Below are 20863 nucleotides of genomic sequence, written 5' to 3'. Positions count from 1 at the left end.
TGCACAGAAAATTTGCACTATTTCCTTCCCCACAAAAAAAGGAAATCAAGCTACATAATAAAAAATGTCCAGCATTAAAAAGTCAGTTTGAGAACACAAAATAGGCAAGTGCTTCTTTTCTATAGTAATAAGAATATCTATTCATATGAAGTATAAGTAAGTGTGTGAGTGTGTCTGTTAAGTCACTTCAGTTGTGTCCGATTCTTTGTGACCCTATGGACCGCAGCCCGCCAGGCTTCTCTGGCCATAGGCCACAAACAGATACTACTATCTCTAAGCTATTTTATAAAAACTTAATTATAACAGAAGCCATAACCTTTCATTAGAAGGAAATGACCTTTGTTTACTAAAAAAAATAGCAAGTGAATGACATCTCTGCTCTTGTGTCACTGTAGTTCTATAGATGATATCAAACCTCTAAGAATCAGACATAAACCACAGGCACCATTAACGAGCAACATACCAAGTTATTAGGTTAGGTAAATAACAATTATGTTCATCTACAAGTCATAAAACCAGAAACCTGGGTAAAAATGTAACTCGCTATAAAGTTTGCATACATCTAATTTTAATTATCTCTTTAAATCAATGGGTCTAGGATGAAGGGTACTATTTGACGTAGGATACCCTTCTTAAAGATCTGCATCTTATTTGGAAAACATATGTCCGATTAAATGGAAAAACTGCAGATGAGCTCTCGAAGTTACATTCCTTTATTTTCTCCCATCAGAAGAAATATAAAGTCAGTGTGGGAAAGTGAGGATGCCAGAAGGAGTGGCACTCTGCATCCTCTTGGCTCCGTCACTGGCACAGTTCTCAGCATTTAGGAAGCTCCCAGTAGGAAAAAAAAAACTACGTGCTGTGTGTTTATTTGGCTCATTATAGTTTGTAGGATTCATATTTGAATTACTAGAGTTACAAGAAATAAAACATTGGAGAGTATCTTACAGGCACCTGAGCTTATGAGGAAAATAATGCAGGTAGATCATCGTTTGATGTCTGTAAAGACTTGGGGTCATCTTTCTACTTCACACATGTAATGTCTAATATGTGCTATGTGCTTAGTCATGTCCCACTCTCTGTGACCCCATGGACTGTAGCCTCCAGGCTCCTCTGTCCATGGGATTCTCCAGGCAAGAATACTGAGTGGGTGCCATGCCCTCCTCCAGGGGATCTTCCCCACCCAGGGATTGAACCCAGGTCTCCTGCATTGCAGGCAGATTCTTTACCATCTGAGCCACCAGGGAAGGCCAAGTAAACTGGAGTAGGTAGCCTGTCCCGTATTCAGGGGATCTTCCCAACCCAGGAATGGAACTGGTCTGCAATTGGCCTGCACTGCAGACAAATTCTTTACCAGCTGAGCTACCAGGGAAGCGCAGTGTCTAATGAAACAAGCGGCACATCCTGCCGGCTCTGCCCTCACCATGCCCCCAGAACGGGCCACGCCTCTTGCTCTCCACCACTGCCTTCCTGCTGTCTCTAATTTCCATTACTGCAACAGCTCTCTCATTTGTCTTCTGCACTTGTCCCCTGAGAGTATCTTTCTAAAACAGAATTCTAACTAATCCTTCAAAAACCTGGGACAGATCAAGTCAGTCCTCAACGGCCCCCATCTCATGCGGACTAAAAGCAAAGCATTTCAGTGATTTACAAGAGCTGCCTGATCCAGCAGCAGTAGCCTCTAACCTCACTTTCTGTCTCCCTTTTGGACTTCTTTGGACACACCTGACCTGCGCCTGTCTCAGGGCCATTTGAACTTGCTACACCCATGGCTAGGAAAGTTCTTCTCACTGATATTCACAGGGCTCACCGCTCTCTCTCTTCTGGATCTTCTCTTACAGACTCTATGAAACAGCACCTGCCCCACCTTCCCGTTTCCTTGTATCCGATTCTATGATTCTCTATAACATTTACCATCGTGTGGAATATCTTATATTCACTTGCTTATTCTTTTTAAAATCCATTTATTATCTGCTTCCCCTCACTTTTGTGAGCTCCATAAAGGGAGAGTTTTGTTTATTCACCACTGAAGGGAGCAGAATTTGCCACCCCAAAATATGCCTTTTACGCTTAAAGATTATTTTGAGCTGATAATTTAAGCAGACACAGGAGAAGCTCTGAAAACTAAGTAGTTACCATTTCATAAGAGGCTTTTACATTTAGAAGGGAAATTTCCATTTGTAAGGGTTCCTCTGGGCTTGCCTGGTGGCTCAGCTGATAAAGAATCCGCCCGCAATGCGGGAGACCTGTGTTCGATCCCTGGGTTGGGAAGATTCCCTAGAGAAGGGAACAGCTAACCCACTCGAGCTATTCTGGCCTGGAGAATCCCATGGACTGTATAGTTCACAGAGTCGCAAAGAGTCGGATACGACCAAGGAAACTTCACTTCACGTCACTTCTCCCTGTCTGTGCCAGGAAGAAAGAATCTCTGCAAACTCTTACCAATGGAGAAGACGGATTTAAAAGTCTGCATAACTGCCTTACCCTTGTTGACTGTGCTTTTCCTGGTAACTTTAGGTATTTAAGGTGGTGGCTTGGGCTACGTGGGGGAGTTACTCAGTTTTCCTGGGTGTCTCCCACACACACAGGAGAATAACAGAAGTTTAGAAGCAAGTCCACCTCCATTACCGGGAGGTCTCAGTCAAGAATCTAGGAGGGTAGAGGGAAAATTATCATCCTCCCCAGTACTGCACTAGCCATGGTATCTAGACGAGTGTGTGGCATAAACATATTCAGGTTGGAAACACACAGCTAAAAGGGTAAGGAGAGTAAGGCAGCAAATTGTGGAGAAATGGGCTGCAGATAGAGGTACCTGACTGGAGATACCTAGGCTTTCATTTTGTTTTTTCTTCAGGGTGAGGATGTAGCCTATTGACAACAACAAGAACCAATAGAGCCCAATGTTTAAAATATTACATTAAGCAAAATCACACAGATGTATAAGTACTCCATGAACGGTGTCATAAGATCCACATCATAGCATTAACAAGAAAATGAGCTGCTCAGATTCAGTAAGGCCCTATCCTGTGCAGATTGTGTCATCATTAGAAACTCTGGAAACCATGTTCAAGTGAACTGAGATATACTGCATTTGCTTTGCTTTACATGGCCACTCTTTTCCAAAGTTTCTGTACCCTTGGCTAAACAGACAACCAAATCTAATCAGTATGTCCATCCAATGGTATGGACTTGAGTGGTCTCTTTCTGCTAAGTTGTGATCTCCGGAAATTCTGTGGGGATGTTTCTTATCGGAGGTCCTAGAGAGACCCCTTTCCTACTCAAGTAGCCTTGCCCTGTCTAACACTAATCAATATATCATACAGAATATTATTGTCTTCTTTTTATATTGGAAGAGACAGAAGTATAGTAACTTTAATCATCATCCATTCAACAAACTTTTACTGAACACCAAAACTAGATGCTGGTAACTATTCTCGGCATCAAGAATGAACAAGGTAAAAGCCTTTATCCTCATGGAGCTCACACTATAGTTGAGGAAGAAAATAAAGAGCAAACCAGTATTCATTTTATTTATATATGTCTATGCGGGCTTCCCTGGTGGCTCAGTGGTAAAGAATCCACTTGCCAATGCAGGAAGGAGACTCAGAAGCCATGGGCTGGATCCCTGGGTCATGAAGATCGCCTGGAGAAGGAAATGGCCCCCCACTCCGGTGTTCCTGCCTGGGAAACTGCATGGACAGAGGAGCCTGGCGGGCTGTGGGGTCACAGAGCTGGACATGACTCAGAGACTGAGCACACACGCACACACCCCTGCAGGTGCCGCTGTGACACTTATTCATATGTTACACATGGAGGTGTGTATGCAGATACAGGTAAATGTCGGGTCATATACGGACTGATGAAAAGTAAAGCGGGGTGAAGGTCAGCGGACATGCGAGGGTGGGGACGGGGTAGGGATCCAAAGTCGCAGAGCTGATGCGCTGTAGAGTCGGGATTCAAGCTCCGAGCACCCCAGGGCCAAAGCTGTGGCCTTAACCACTGTGCTGAAGCTGCTGAACGGCTCTGAAAGCTTGCAGACCAGTTGGCAGTGCAGGAGACAACCAGACTGGCACAGCGACACTTGAAAAGGGAATCTGGGAATGAAAAAGGCTTCTCATTGTGCTTCTGTATTTTATCAAATAAAAAAATTGAGGATAATAACTGGACAAAGCCCCTAGTAATTCTCAGCATTAGTGAGGTGAGTCATGCCCAGAGAGTGGTTTAGGCTTGGGTTCTCCAGTTCCATATGTTGATTGCTCTGATCCTGCCGTGGAGGCCAGAGAACAGGAAACAACCCCCCCCCCCCAAAAAAAAAATCCCCGAAACAACAAGAACAAAAAAGCAAGCAAGAAGGTTAAGCTTGTTTCTATGTCATCTGTGTTCTAATGGATTGCTGGAATTTCTACTTGACCAGAATAATTAGGAAAAGCTAGCTACTCTAGTGTAAGCTGGGTTTTATTTCGGAACATTAATTCAACCAATGGTTACCCAAATTCCTGATGTAATCATGGACCCAACTGCAGAGTTCTGGGCTTAATCTCCTGTCTGTTGTATGGATGTGTTGTGAGCTAGGACTCAAGGAGACTGCATGAACCTTCTGCAGGAAGGAGTGAACCCACCAGCCCTGCACCATGGAACTGTGCGGGGATGAATCATCCCAGGAAAAGATGGAGCGAAGACAAAAAGGAGGCTCTCCTCCCCACAGCGAGGCTTTCTCTAAATCACCATTTACTAAATGGTTTCCTTGTGAGAGGTGCCCACATGGCTGATCATATTCACAGAAGGGAAGAAACAGGAAATTACAGCTAACACATAGCTGAAGTGTTCTGCTTAGTTTCCTAGGCTTTGTCATTCACTCGATCTAGACTCAGATCTTCCACTCATCAGTTGGATGACACTGGACAAGATACTTATTATACTTTGATGCCTCAATTTTTTCTACTCTAAAGTAGAGATAAACGGCCATAGAAGTATGAGGTCTGAGTAAGATAATGAATGTACTTGCCAAATAGGAAGCACCCAATGAATGCATGGCAGCCATTCTTTCTGAAAGCCTGCTTGGTCCAGGCTCCATCCTCTGAGTGATTATACCATCCTAAGTGGCTCAGAGGGTAAAGAATCTGCCTGCAATGCAGGAGAACCAGGTTCACTTCCTGGGCTGGGAGGATCCCCAGGAGAAGGAAACAGCTACCCGCTCCACAATTCTTGCCTGGAAAATTCCATGGACAGAGAACAACACAGTAATTGGCTTCTGTAAATCTATGTAAACATCATCCTGCCTACTTTTCTCTGTCTAGCCATGTTATTGATTAAAAACAGGATAAACACTTAATATAGGCTTCCCTGGTGGCTCAGATGGCAAAGAATCCACCTGCAATGTGGGAGACCTGAGTTCGATCCCTGGGTTGGGAAGATCCCCTGGATCTTGGCATGGCAACCCACTCCAGCGTTCTTGCCTGGAGAATCCCCATGGACAGAGGAGCCTGGTGGGCTACAGTCCATGGGGTTGCAAAGAGTCAGACATGACTGAGTGACTAAGCACAGCACAAACACTTAATATAAGCTGGGTCAGTCAATTCTTACTGCTAAGAATCTGAAACCAGACCTCAAACACTAATTCATTATCTGCAGATGTGGGGCTTGGAAGGTGGTAACCTGGATGTCATTGGAACAGCCTTTGAAGATGGGACAGAGGAATGTAGTCTTCAGAGCAAGAGGGAAATGAAACAGAAACATAGCAAGAAGAAACAATGGAAGACTGAGTGAACACAGAGAGTGAGCAGAGAGAATATGCTCTGGCTCCTGGCTGCTTCCCAGGTCCTGATTGGAATGACGCCCAGAGCTGGCTGACTTCCTGTTGTTTCAGATTCATGAGTTAACTGGTTTCTTCTAACACACTTCCTACTGGTTAAACTAGCTGCAGCAGTTTCTGTTCTTCATAATCAAAAGGGCCATAAGAGAAAATGGTGACTCACCTATTTGCATTTGTTTAAAGTAAAAGACCCTGATGCTGGGAAAGATGAAGGCAGGAGGAGAAGGGGACAACAGAGGATGAGATGCTTGGATGGCATCACTGACTCAATGAACACGAGTTTGAGAAAACTCCAGGAATTAGTGACGGACAAGGAGGCCTGGCGTGCTACAGTCCATGGAGTCGCAAAGAGTCAGACACGACTGAGGGACTGAACTGAAAGTAAAAGATCACTTTAGACATTCTGAACCAGGAATGTACTTAGTGCAATTAAGTGAATAAAAATCAGAAATAATAGAGAATGAGATGTAGGCCAATTTCCCTCTACCATTTCTATGTAACACAAGACAAGGCTGGCCCTCACTAAACCAGGAAACCACTCATGTACTCCTCTGTTTCCTCTCAAGGACTTTATTCTGTTTATTGGATTGAGCAGAATTCCTGAATAGTATCCTACATATTGTACATCTTTCCTACTAGTAACCATAAATCAAAACTCATTCTTCCTGTGACCTGCTATCCCAAATCCCCCATTTCTGTTTTTCAAGAAGGCAGATGGATACTCTGGTACATTAACTCAAGCCAATTTGTTAATTGATTCCAGTATAAGAGAAGGTCTTTTTCATTCCTGGAAACATACATGTGACTTAAGGTAAAAAAATCCCTTAATGAAAATGAATGAAACTAGCAACAGGAAATTCTGACACTGAATAAAGTAGCAGGATAAGTAATTTTTAGAAAGGTGTTCTTGCAAATACCAAGCCACACTAGATTTTTTAAAACAAGGTTAAAGTAGAGAGGACTATATATTTTTGAGACATTTAAAATTACTGAGCATTCCTCTTTGTACTATAGCAAAATGGTTTTAGAAGCTAAAAATAAAAGTACGGCTTAATATATTCAAAATTGTAATCAGATGTTAGAACAAAAAAATCAGTCATAAATGCTTAGTCAACTGAGATTATCACATTTCTATGCTAATCTTGTGTTTTTAATTAACAGATAAAGCAGAAGGGGGTATCTAAACAATAGTGTATAAAAACGAAAAAAACAAATTTTCAAGCTCTAATTAAATGGAGAAGCAATAACAAAATACTGCTGCATTTCAGCAACTGTTCATTAAAAAACAACAGAAAAATCTTGTTATGTCTTTCTAAAATTATGTTTCACAGGCTTCAGCATCCTCTTCTGTTTTCACTCGTGATCATAAAGAAACCAGATGTTGATCATAAGCTGAGCCATCACACCAAACACCACCTTCTGCCCTGAATTTCCTGACTGGTCAGAAGATCCACGGCTTGTGCAGAGCAGGCGAGTCCAGTGCAGTGATTCAGAGTGGGGGCTCTCAAACCCAGCTCCTGCGGTCCACATCCTGGGTCCACCACGTTCTCCTCATATGATCTTAGGCAAGATACTCAACCTTCCTAACCACACTTCTCCTCATGTTACAACGGGCCCAACGCAGTACCTACTGTTGCCTTCAGGATGCACTCGTTCTCCTTTAAGTGCCAAGCACTGTTCTAGCCTTTTGGAATTCAAGAGCAAATAATACAGCTGAAAATTACTGCCTTCCTGAAGTTTATGTTCCATATATTGCATCTAAAGCACTTGATTAGCATAATACTTAGTATTCAGTAATCAATAAATGTCAGCTGTTAGGACTGCAAATACCTGATTGAGACAGAACACTGGAATAGGAATGTGTCAGAATGTAGTTACACATCTAAGACCTAACAGTGGCCCTACCACTAATTCTCTAGGTGGCCTTTGCTTAATCTTTCTGGGCCTCAATTCCTTAATCTGTAAAGTGATCTTAAGATTGTCCTTATTAAATATATGGCAGATCATGAGACATAGAAGACATTAAAGAAAATATGAAGATGTATTATACACAAGAATGCTTTTCCAATACATTAAAACCTTAGGAAGAACTCAGATATTAGGTAATCAGTTGTATTTAAAAACATAAAGAAAAACTCTCAAGAAAGGGAAAAACATAAATGATCACTGTCATACCAAATCTTTGTAAAATATGAAATCAGAAAAACCAAAAAGAAGTGACATCTTACGTTTGTCTTAAAAAGTATACATGCCTACCCTATCAGAAATCATTAGATGAAATAATCTTCTTCTGGAACATATTTAAGAGAAATATAGTATGTTCCTTTCTGGCAGTCTTAGCTTTCCTTATTTTGTCTGCCCATTGAAACTTACAAATAAAATTGGTCTCATACTCACACCTTTTCACAAGATTATGTTTTTCAAGGTTTTGTAAATTTTGTTGAAATTACTTTCCGTTTTCAGTTAAAAACCAGAGACTTTTAACCATCTTAAAATCATCTGAACACAGGCCTAGACATTCCCAGGTTTAGCCAAATTAAATGGCATCACACGGCCCTGGGTAAGAAAGGCCCTGCTTATCTGGCTCACCCCAATGCTGCCTGGACTTCCCATTTTGGTATCAAACTCTCTGTACTGCAGGATTAAATCATGCCTTCTCATGAAATACAAAACTCTGTTGTCAACTTTCTTGCAGCAAGAATATTCTTTCCCCTTGCATTCAGTGATAAACCCATCAAGTATCAAACAATATCCTCCACAAAACCTTCCAATTACTCCCCACCATAGCTCCCACAATGACACATCATATGAGACATTCTTGATATTACTCCTATGGTATTTTGTGCATGTTGTCACTACACTGAGTATCTCATCGCATTATTTTCTGTTACGTCCATCTGAAGGCAGGGACCATGATTCCCATGTTGTTATCACCCTGGTACAGAATAGGCTACCATCCATGTTTATGAAGTACCGGAAACATCACTTTTCTCAATGCACAAGCAAAACCGCTACTAAACAATAAAATATTTGTAATCTTATATACTTTAATTTGTAGAGTTGCTAATCTTACTTCATAACAAAAAACATCATTGTGGTAGAGTAATTGAAAATGAAGAGGAATCAGTGTAAGATTTAAAATGGAAAAAGAAATCATATTCTGTAGCATGCCTCCCAAAAGGTCTTTTCTGGCATTGACAATGACATACAGTATCATGAAATTAAGAAACGCTTCCAACACTCCCAGCAGAGTATGGTCTTCTACTCAAATACATGGCATTCAAGAGTTTATCCTCCTTTACTTTTCACTGACAAAGAACACAGCACAAAATCAGTTCTTAAAAATAAACCCAAATAAAAATAAATCTTGCAGTAGAACTCATCAGCAATAAAACCATAAATGCCATTACCATTTAAATCTAGTATAAGGTCAACCCTCAACCCACTTAACATTAATAATAATCAGGTTTAATACTTTTATAGAGTGACACCTAGCAATCTAATGCCATTGTAAGTAACATCCCCTCTCAAAGTTTGTCAGTGTACTTCAAATATATGTATGACATAAAAGGAAGAAAAAAAAAAGTCACATTGAAGTCAAGTAAGCACTGAATAATTATAAAGTAAATGGGGTTGATTTCACCTGAACTGAAACACGAAATATCCAACACTCTAACTATAAACAGAAATGGTTTCAATTAGAAACTTCGTGTGTCAAGAGAACGCTTCTGGAAGTGAAATGGAAATTACAAGAACATTTTCCCAAAGCAGGCCACTTCTTTACACAATTACTTGTCCCCATTTTATAGGTCATACTTTTTTATCTATAATGAAACACTGTCTGCTCTTCTCATGGTAATCAAAACAAAACAAAGCTAAAGTAAAGAAATGCACCCCCACCAAAGTAAAGATACGATTTTGGGGAGACACAACTAAAACTATTTTCAGGTTCTGAATTCCAGTGACCTCTAATCAGTGAACAGTTATGAATTTACAATTTCATATAAAATTTAGAGCATATTTAATATTTTGCTTTGATCTGTAGGACAAACACTGTAGAAGTCATTGACACGTATTGTATATATTTGGGGATGTTAGGAATGGAACTTGGTGTCTTTATTTACTGAAAAACTGAAAGGAAACTTTCAATTACACTTTAGGAATTTTAATTGAATTTTGAAATACCTCACTAAAATTTCTCCAATGAGGAAAAATACTCTTCACTGTAGTATATACTATATATGTTGTATTTATATATTTATGCTATATACTACATAAATGTATATATATATATATATATGTTTTATTTCTTAGGAGAAGAAAATGCATGTCTTGAGTATATCTATTAAATGTAAATCAATTAAACCTCCACAATTACGACTGCTACCACAGAATTAGACACAGAGAACACAGTTCTATAGCACAAGTCACTTCCATGAAAAATTCAGTAGAAGAACGATTTACTTTCTCAATGTAGCACCATGTATTGGTGAGATACTAAAATGAAAAAAAAAATACTGAATTCATCCAAAAGATCATTTACATAAGTGTGAAGAGGAACAAATGACCACTGGCTACAGATATTATAAAAGTCATCCAATAATCATGATTAACAAGAGAAAAATAGTAGATAGTTTAGGTTATCAGTGAAAGTGAGTACAGAAAAATATTACATGTTGCCATAATACAGCTAGTAAAATATCATATCCAAAATATTTATGAAACTAAAGACAAAGACATTCTATGTGACAGATGACAAATCTGGGGGTTCTGTGTTAATGCTTGTGAGCACCCTAACAGATGTGACTAATCAATCACTGGGCTCCGTCACTGACCCTGGAATCCTTCTCGATGAACCACACAGACAGCTGCGACCAGTCGCTGAGACCTATCTGTCAAGCCTGCTCTCAGCACCACCGTTCAGCATGCTCAGTTAGGCGCCTTCCTCACAGGCAAACGGCGCAGCACTATGTGCAGTCTTCTCAGGCACGTGTTCATGCATGGGCTGACTTTAAAAATTTGTAAACGCATGAACACTTTTAAGCAAAAGGAGAAAATAAAAATTATAGCAGATAATGTCATGATTTTTTAAGTGGGATAAGTTAGAATTATCAGCAATTTAGAATGGTTTCAATTCTGATGATAGAAGCACTTAAAAAAAATACAGTCATCCATCTGCAAAAAAAGCCATCACTAAAAAGCAGCAAGAAATTGAATCAGCAGTTCCCTCAACCACAACACACCAGCAATTAAAGAGTGTTATTAGTAACTGACAATACAACAGTTTCAAGAATGGGTATTTATTATGGTTTAAAGTCATAGATAGTCTAGCAGTTTAAAAAAAATCTGAGACAGAAGAAAAACTACAGTAGAGCATTTGATGCCCAAAGTAACTAACACCTGAGCAATCAAAATTACAGGCTTTCTCTAAATAAAGGGCAATCCTTTCCTGTTACTTTTAACATAAAGTAACAAAATGATTATACAATCCTTTTCCAAAACCAATTTTTTAATTTTTTTGGTTTTTCCAAATCTTTTGTTTTTCCAAAACCAATTTTTTAAAGTCTTTTCAAATATCTATTACATTGTGATTTGATCTACATTTATTGAAAGTAAAGACAGTCACTATTCATAGAAAGTAAAACAGGAATATGATAGTGGCTTAGTTTACGCTGTCTTAATTTCTAGAAATATAATATCCCTATGAGAGAGTTGGATGGCATCACAGACTCAATAGACATGAGTTTGAGTAAAGTCCGGGAGTTGGTGATGGACAAGGAGGCCTGGCGTGCTGCAGTCCATGGGGTTGCAAAGAGTCGGACATGACTGAGTGACTGAACTCAACTGAATATTCCCATTGAAATGCATTTTAACTCATGTGATTGTTGAACCATATTTGAAACATAAGCTATAATTTTAGTTTCAGAATAAAACTGAATACTAAGCAAAATTGGGGGGGGCATTAAGTCAAAATTGTTCATTGAGATCAAATAAATGTATATTTTAGGTGAATATAACTTTGTTCTGCTGCAGTTCTACATTGTACAACTTCACCAGAATATTAGGTCAAAGACTACATGGTGAAACACATGAGGGAAAAATACATCTCAATAACCAACCACCTTAATGTACATAATGGTTTCATCTGACAATGAACTCTCCCCAAGTTAAACGTATCATGTCCTGCTTCCAGCAGATAAAAACTGCATCGAATCCTAAACCTTATTTCATGTATATACACAGTCATATTTAGGCTCAGACATGAATCCTGCAAGAGATCTTAATTTTTATTCACATTTAGCGAAAAAAAAACAAAAAAACAAAAAAACAAACCTTTCAGCTGTAAGCAACTAAAACCACAATCTATAAAGAATTAAGACCAAGTTGCTGGTCTTAATATAATCAAAGCAAATTTGCTAAAATCTCCTTTGAAATACTAGTGTGCTAAAATATTTTTACCCTTGGCCACGTACACAGTCATGAATTATTTTACTATTAAGATTTTCTATAACTTTATAAGTAATTTCTTTAAAAAAGGGGAATAACACATTAAACAATATTATTTGATAAGATTATAGTTGCTTATATAATTAACTTGAGGCACATCTTATCACGATGCTATTCATGATTATAATAAATTTTTAATTAGTAAATAATTGTATAATAAGGACTTACCTCAGGAAGATAGAAAACAAGTGTTTCTCTAAGATGTCAAAGAATGCTTTCACTCAAAATATGAAAACCAACAAGAAATACATGTTGTGAAAGAAAATTCATTGCTTCATGATAGCAAATACATCAGTTTTCTAATAGCCTATATACAGAACTGGAAATGTTTTAAAAATATTCTCCTTACCTGTGTATACAGTTTTTACTCTCGAGATAGGACATACCAGAAGCAACATCTAATGAAAATTTCACTAACTGTTTGAGTTTTATATCGTCCTTCCTCTTTCTCAGGAACGTGAGGAAATCACCTCCTGGAAGGATCAACAGCAAGAGATCATGATGAGAGTCACATTCACACCTATTAGATACTACATATTACACCTATTAGATATTACACATCTCACCTATTAGATACACCTTCCAGACAGAAAACACTACACATTCAACCACACTTTCTGCTCATTTAAGAGGCGGGTAAAAGAAAAGAAAAAGAACACATCTTATTAGAAAGCAGACACTATGAATTTTCTGAGATGCAGTTTAAGTACTTCAAGGGCCTCACACTGTAATAATATTCAGTCATACTTTTTCCTTGGTCATCATTTCTCACCAATCTGCCTAGCTAAAATTTTCTAAGAAATCTTTTTGTCTCTAATACCAGATAAAAGATTATAATTATTATGAATTAAATAAAAAAGTAAATGATACTCAATTAGTTACCAGATTCAGTGATTGCCTAAAAAATTGAGATTACTAACACCAAGACAAATATAGTAGGACAGGAAAAAAAAAGGCTATGAGTTTGATAAAGCTGCTGAGCCAGATTTCATTTTCATGCATCAAATGGATTCCAGGGATATCTGAGAGAAACTCCTCAAACCAGCATGTTCCAAAAGAAGTGTAATGCAAGCCACTTAGTAATTTCAAATATAGTGGTAGCCACATTTTAAAAAGTTACAACAATGAAAAGGTGAAAGTGACTAATACATATTTTCTTTAGCCCCATTATGTATAAAATATTATTAAATCAACATGCACTATTATAAAATTATGGTGGAAATATTTCACATTTTATCATCTTATCTCCTTAAAACAAGTTGTATATTTTATATTTATGGGCCATCTCAGTTGAGATGCAAATTTCCATCAGAAATATTTGATCTGTATTTAGATTTCATCAAATTCATGGTTAAAAAATGTAGATTCACATACCTAGGTTGTTCCAAAAATATTATACTTAAATTTTTCCAATAACTGAATCATAGTTAATTTAACTGGAAATTAAATTTTAAATCTAAATCATTCAAAATTAAGTGAAATTCAAAGTTCAGTTTTTAGAAGCACACATTTCAGAACTCAAGAGCTCAGGAGCTACATATGGTCAGTGACTACCAGACTAAACAGGGCAGCCTTAGACCACAGTCACTAACAGCGTGGCATTAAAGATTAAAGCTTGACTACTTTTCCTTGCTAATGTACATTATAATGTACTGCATTATTAAAGTGAAACAAAACCTAGTCAAAATACATTGAATGAACACTCTCTAAAAACAGTCATTCCTACTTTCTCTATTAGAACCTCAGATATTAAGCCAGAGTTTTGCAAGAAGGATTAGTATTTTAATTGTCATTTCCTGATGTTTCTGATACTCTTCACCAGGGATCTAGCCTCCTTAAATAGAAAAACTCTAGAGGTAAAGATTAAATGGCTTTTTCTTTAATGAGACTCTCAAGAAAACAAACACAGGCCTAACTCTCCTTAGAAAGTTTTTTTTCTAATCTCTTTCCCCTATTAATAAATCAAGCATTACACAAATTTAGGTGGACTATTTACAAAATCAATAAGCTATATGTTTCAAAAGTAATTTTAATGGTGTCAGATCATTTATTTTCTTCTGTTCTTCCAAAGAGAATATCAAACTTATTACCAAGAACATTATTGAAATAGCTTCTATCAAACTTGACTTTTTCTTAAAAAAAAAAAAAAAAAAAAAAAAAACAAAACCTAAACGCAACAGTAAATAGCAAAATTAACCACTAATTCTTCAACTTTAATAGGCAAAAAATGTCTATTAAAATGGACATGAAATCAATATTTAGTTCAAGTTACTTCCTGGACCAATATTCTCATATACTGTAAGATACATTTATTGATACACTGGCCTAGTTTAGAAGAAGTGAACCCTTCTAATTTTGAAACCACACAGCATTTTGTTTAAGCTGTGGAAGAACTTTCAAATGAAAAAAATCTTTCCTGGAATTTGATTAAAGCAGCATATGACACAACCTCTGTGCTCTGTGGAATCCTAATATTTCTTCTTTCCAAAATTAGCTCACATTCAGCACTTTTCCTTCTGCCTCCTGCTCTTTTTAAATTTAGACTTTCACATAAGCCTCCTCAACCTATAAACCCAGTGAAGAGAACTGCACCTCTAGTCAGCCGGCTAATTTCAGCAAACACCACAGGATGTCTAGCATGTCACAGTAATTCAATAAGCATTCTTGGATGAATGAGTAAATAATGTAAAGAAATCTCCCCCATGTAGCTTATAAGCTGCCCATGGAGACAACCTACATAGGAAATTTTTTATTAATTTCTGTCATTTCCTCCTCAGCTCCTCTCCAATGGCTGGAGCTACGTTTTTCAAGTACTTTTGCTAAAAACACCACTGACTCTCTGATCAATGGCACCTGACAGAGGCTGTAAAGTTCTGTAGATTCCAAAATAAGACCTAGGACATTTAAGACTCTGAGCTCACCTTGATAAGATGCCTCTGTAACACCACTGCCTTACAAACCGCATCATTTTAAAAAATACTGTGCAGAGAAGCAATTCTCAATAGACGAGACTAGAGCAGCAGAGGCTTCCCAGGCGGTGCCAGCAGTAAAGAACTGTCTGCCAACGCAAGAGCGTGAGAGACGCAGGTCCGGTCCCCGGGTCGGGGAGATCCCCTGGAGGAGTGCACGGCAACCCCCTCCAGTATTCTTGCCTGGCGGATCTTCTGTCATTTTCACTGTGCCACTTGAAAGCACCTCTTAGAATGTGCGATCTTTCCAGTAATCATATACGCAGCACATGTGCATGCATGCTTGCATACGTGTGTATGCATGTAGCCTAGAGTACCCCACCTGACCACCTGCAGTAAGACAGTGGTGCTCAAAAATGTGAAAAACGAGATAATAACTCCTCTTGTGTAACTCTGCCTTACCAAGGCTTATTTTTGTATGGATATACAGCATACTAAGCCAAGACAGGACGGATTATTTTCTAGATTTCTTCAGTGATTGAATTTCTAAGACAACTCTTAGAATGTTTTTATAAAGAACACCTAGTTTAATAATGATACAGCATCACATGGTGAAAAGAGTGTGGATAATTAGGCCACACCAATCTAGGTGTGATTAGCTATGTAACCTGGGGTAAACTGTTCAATATCTCTAACCTTCCTTACAACATAAGGATTAATTCCTTTTATTTCTCAAGGTGGTTCTGATGACTAAAGTGTATCTAAACCACGAAGCAAATGTCTACCTAGCATATGGTACACACAATAAACACTAGCGTAACTTACTATTTTTGTTGAAGTTATTCTGCATATAAAACCAGAACAGTTGCTGCAAGGACTGGCTGTCACACAACATCAGTTTTCCTCACTCACCTCACTGCCTTTCTCCCATTTTGGAGAGTATTTATCTTGTCTCAGCACTGAAGGAGATTCTAGATTTGCTTAGCCCAGGATCAGTGGAGTCCCATTCCCAAGTGACTGGTTCAGGGATGTGCGCTTCGTGGCTCAGTCGTGTCCGACTCCGGGACCTCAAGGACGGTAGCCCGCCAGGCTCCTCTGTCCATGGGATTCTCCAGGCAAGAATACTGGAGCGGCTTGCCATTTCCTCCTCCAGGGGATCTTCCCAACCCAAGGATCGAACCCAGGTCTCCCATATTGCAGGTGAATTCTTTACCGTCCGAACCACCAGGAAGCCAGACTCAGGGGTAGGTACACTGCTTAATTCAGGCCACTGAGACACAGGAGGTAACTTTTCAAGGATGAATGGAAGCAGCTTTGTAAGAGAAGTGCCATGAAAGGAGCTTCTTGGCAAGTGGAAGTATACAGGACAGCATGTAGCACCACACAGACTGGCAGTCTCGGGATGGAGCTGTCACGTGGACAGCAGAAGAGTGAGGGAAAGAGAACAGCTTCTGGTGGCATCTTTGAGCCACCAGATCAAATGCTGCCTCAAGAATGACTTTCTTCTAGATTTTTGAATTGAGTGAACAAATTAAAGCTCTATAATTTTTTTGGACATAACTCCCATACTAGCCACTCAACGATTCTTTATGGATAAAATAATAACTGTATTAGAAGATACTGAGAATTAAAAAGATACTATATATGGATATATTAAATGTCTAGAACAAGCAGGAAATAATAAATGAAGTGCTTTACTTTGTTTACAGCCAACATTTAGTAAGAGAATAGAAGACTGTTTTATTCTTAACAGCCCTTTCTCAAAGGTTTCTTACTCTGCTATGAAAATCTGATCCTACCTGTTCTTTCAGTATTAATGGGAATCTGAGGAACTGATCATATTAAACAAACTCGTAGAGATTATTATGTAAACAAGAATACTAATTTATCAATTTGTCATTAGGGAAAAGGGATCATCAAGGCTATACCACTAATGACTTTCTGTCACTGAATCAAGTAGAGATCTTAATTTATCTTCAAATAAATTTAAAGGTTATTAAATTAAGATACCAGTCCCTAGTGATATATAAAATGCATAATTCATTACCCTTGTTTCTTAGGATATCAATTTACTCCAGAGAAGTTTGGTTTCGTTGTGTTCACATACACATTTAAAATAGGTTCATAATCAAAGCAAGTATTAAATTATAGAGAGTTATTATGGAGGATCCATTTACGTCATTGTTCAGAGTTGTTATTAAAGAATAAACTTTTGGTCTTTTCTTCTCTTTAATTAGACTTCTGGAGGTGGGCCAGCCCATCAAAACTCAGGAGGGTACAAATTTATATGACAATCATAACAATGAGTGCTGACTTAATCTGTGCTCTTTGAGACACAGCATAGATTTTGTGTAACAGGAGGTAAGTCAAAACACGAAGAAATCATCGCTGAAGACAGTGAAGCCGCTGATACCGACTGCTACATGCAGGGTACATGGAGGAAAGGCAGCTTTCATGGAAAGAGAGATTAGACAGGAGAATGTGCTGTTGACCGAGGTGATGAGGGCTTCTTCCAATAACTCTCACACACACAGACCACAGCACTAGATCTGAAAAGACTCGGTAATAAGCTGGACATGGGTCAGTCCGTAAGGGAAGATGAGAAACACGCAATCCTGAAAAGCTGAAAGTGACTCCAAGGACACTGGCTTTCCTGATGCCACGCTCTTCTCTCTAGAGCAGCACCTGCTGAAGAGCCTGCTCCCTGTGCAGTTCAGCGGAGCCAAAGGCAGCGCTGAGAGTGTGGTTTTCCCAGTTTAGATTAACGCGTGACATTCATCTTTTCAGATGAGCTTCCTCAATAGCCACGCTCTGCCAGCACTGCAGGGTACTGGGGCCTTTGGCATTTCTCCTTTGCAGATGATCTCTAAGAACATAACGCTCTAATGGTCGTGAAAACAGTTCTCTGAAAGAAAAGAGTGCATTTCACAGTACTTTTAACTTGCCGGTTCAAGGGGCACCAGCTGTAATCTTGCTAGACATGTGACCTGCCAGGACAGATGCAGAGTCAGGTTTCACAGAGCTTCAGAACGTCGGCTTCCAAAAAGCACTCTGGAGATAATCAGCTTTATTACATTGTGGACGAGAGAGCTGAACTCACTTGATTTTTACTTTTAAGGTGGTAATTTTGGTGATATCTTATAACTGAAACTCTAAGGCATATGCCTGCAAACTATGGCCTGAAGAGGCCAAAATCAGCCCGTGCCTGCTTTTGTAAATAAAGTTTTATTGGAAAACCACCACACTCATCCCTTTACACGCTGTCTACAGATGCTTTCGAGCTTTGATGGTGGAGCTGAGGATGGCCAGAGACTGGACAGCCCTCAATGCCTAAACATCTTACTACTTGGTCCTTTACAGAAAAGGCTCGCTGGCTCTTGTTTTAAGGTATTATTCAGTATTGCATACAGCTAGAGTCCCTCTCATTTAAAGGTTCTCATGACTGCCTGGGTTACTTTCAACCAAGATTTCACTATCACTGTGTTCTCTTTTTTGCATGAGGGCTCAGTAGTGCCATTTTTTAATATTCAAGGAGGAAGCTGGAAGGGTAAATTCACCAATTAATTTTAAGTGCTAAGGCTGACACACGTATTTACACAGAAAAAACATTTGAAGAGTGAGGTCATAAACCCTTGGTATCCTCCCATCCACAACCCACCATCTGCCACCAAGACAAAGAAATTCCACTGTCTCTCCCTGCTTTCATGCCAAACAACCTACTTTTCTATTTTGTGGCCTGTTATGCCCCTGAAAGCTGCCTTTGATATAAAGATAAGAATGGACAGGATGATCAGGTGTATAAAGAGGTTGGCTCCTGGAATACTCTTTAAATACTTAGATGCTACAAAGGCATTTTTTTCTAAATAAAAAATTCAAAGGAATGCTTATTTTGATGTATCTGTCTACTACAGGAAAACCTGCAGAGAAAAAAGAAAGAGGCATCAATTCAAGTTTCCTTAGATTTTTAAAGAGATGTGGGATAAAAAGATCAACTCAAAAGTACATTTAAATTTCATAAGGGAAAAAAATGTTTATAAAAGCTAACAATATTTTTAGAAATTGAGCTTATCATAGGCTAGATATTTTAGAGACATTAAGTCCCCGAAAGCAATAAAATCAGTGACTACTTTATAAAAAACTATTATATAATCTTATTCTCTAAAGTAATTAGAAACATGTTTATATCTTCATGTTTATGCATTTCTGTTGGATATGGTCAGAATTTATGCAAAAGTTTCAATCATAAACACATTTACAAACTGTGAAACTATCAAAATTAATTAAAAAGTATTACTTCACACTTTTAAAAAACACAGTGCAGCAAAGAGTTTGGAATGTCAGTATTGAGTAAAAAAATTACAAAAAACAGGTGCATCTTTTTTCACTTTTTAAAGTTGTGGTAAAAACACTTATAAATTTATCCTCTTAATTTTAAGTGTAATACTATGTTATAAGTCCAGAAAATGGTAACCATGGGTATGCATACTTTTGATAATCTATACCTACAATTGGTGCACTCTTCTGTATGTGTTGTATTTTGTTTGATCTAGGATTTCACCCTATATATAAACTAATAAGTGAAACTGTTATGTTTTCATGGGTCAGAGATAAATAACTTTAGCAGTCACAGCACAGCAGGGGGCTGTTGTGGGTTAAGCATATATGGACCCTTGAACACCAAGTAAGATGTGTATTGGGAGAGGAATGATGAGTTTCAAAAAGCTGCTATTTTTTAGCATGTGGTAAACAAGCCTACACAGTACATCATAGGAAATGACAGGCGGGATGAATCACCAGCTGGAACCAAGACTGCCTGGAGAAATATCAACCATCTCAGATATGAAGATGACACCACCCTAATGGCAGAAACCAAAGAGTAACTAAAAGACTCTTGATGAGGTTGAAAGAGGAGAGTGCAAAAGCTGGCTTAAAACTCAACATTCAAAAAATGAAGATCATGGCATCTGGTCCCATCACGTCAAGGCCAATAGATGGGGAAACAATGGAAACAGTGACAGATCTTCTTTACTTGGACTACAAAAAATCACTGTAGATGGTGACTGTAGCCATGAAATTTAAAAATGCTTGTTCTTTGGAAGAAAAGCTATGCAAACCTAGACAGCATATTAAAAACCAGAGACATCCCTTTGCCGACAAAGGTCTGTGTAGTCAAAGCTATGAATTTCCCAGTAATCATGTATGGATGTGAGAGGTGGGCTATAAGGAAAGCTGAGCGCCAAAGAATTGATGCTCTTGAACTGTGGTGTTAGAGGACTCCTGAGAGTCCTTTGGACTGCAAGGAAGATTAAACCAGTCAATTCCAAAGGAAATCAACTCTGATTATTCATCGAAAGGACTGATGCTGATGCTGAAGCTCCAATACTCTGACCACCAGATACAAACAGCTGACTCATTGGCAAAGACCTTGAGGATGGGAAAGACTAAGGGCAGGAGGAAAAGGGGGCAGCAGAGGATGAGATGGTTGGATGGCATCACCGACTCAATGGACATGAGTTTGAGCAAACTCAGAGATAGTGAAGGACAGGGAAGCCTGGCGTGCTGCAGTCCATGGGGTCACAAAGAGTCAGACACGACTTAGTGACTGAACAACAACAAATGGTATTTGGGGGTTCAC

General features: G+C 38.7%; 1 protein-coding gene across 1 annotated transcript in view; it reads right to left on the bottom strand.

Annotated features, from left to right (window-relative positions):
* The window catches only part of FER (FER tyrosine kinase), a 418591-nt gene that overhangs the window by 76886 nt on the left and 320842 nt on the right, over window positions 1–20863 (bottom strand). The window contains exon 25 of the mRNA XM_070462680.1: window positions 12669–12792. Within this exon, the coding sequence (XP_070318781.1) occupies window positions 12669–12792 (124 nt within the window). The remainder of the gene's footprint in view (window positions 1–12668; window positions 12793–20863) is intronic.

This window comes from Odocoileus virginianus, unplaced genomic scaffold, assembly GCF_023699985.2.
Source record: "Odocoileus virginianus isolate 20LAN1187 ecotype Illinois unplaced genomic scaffold, Ovbor_1.2 Unplaced_Scaffold_8, whole genome shotgun sequence".
Taxonomy (NCBI): Eukaryota; Metazoa; Chordata; class Mammalia; order Artiodactyla; family Cervidae; genus Odocoileus; species Odocoileus virginianus.
Note: the sequence above shows the minus strand (reverse complement) of the source record. Positions and strands in the feature narration are given on the sequence as shown.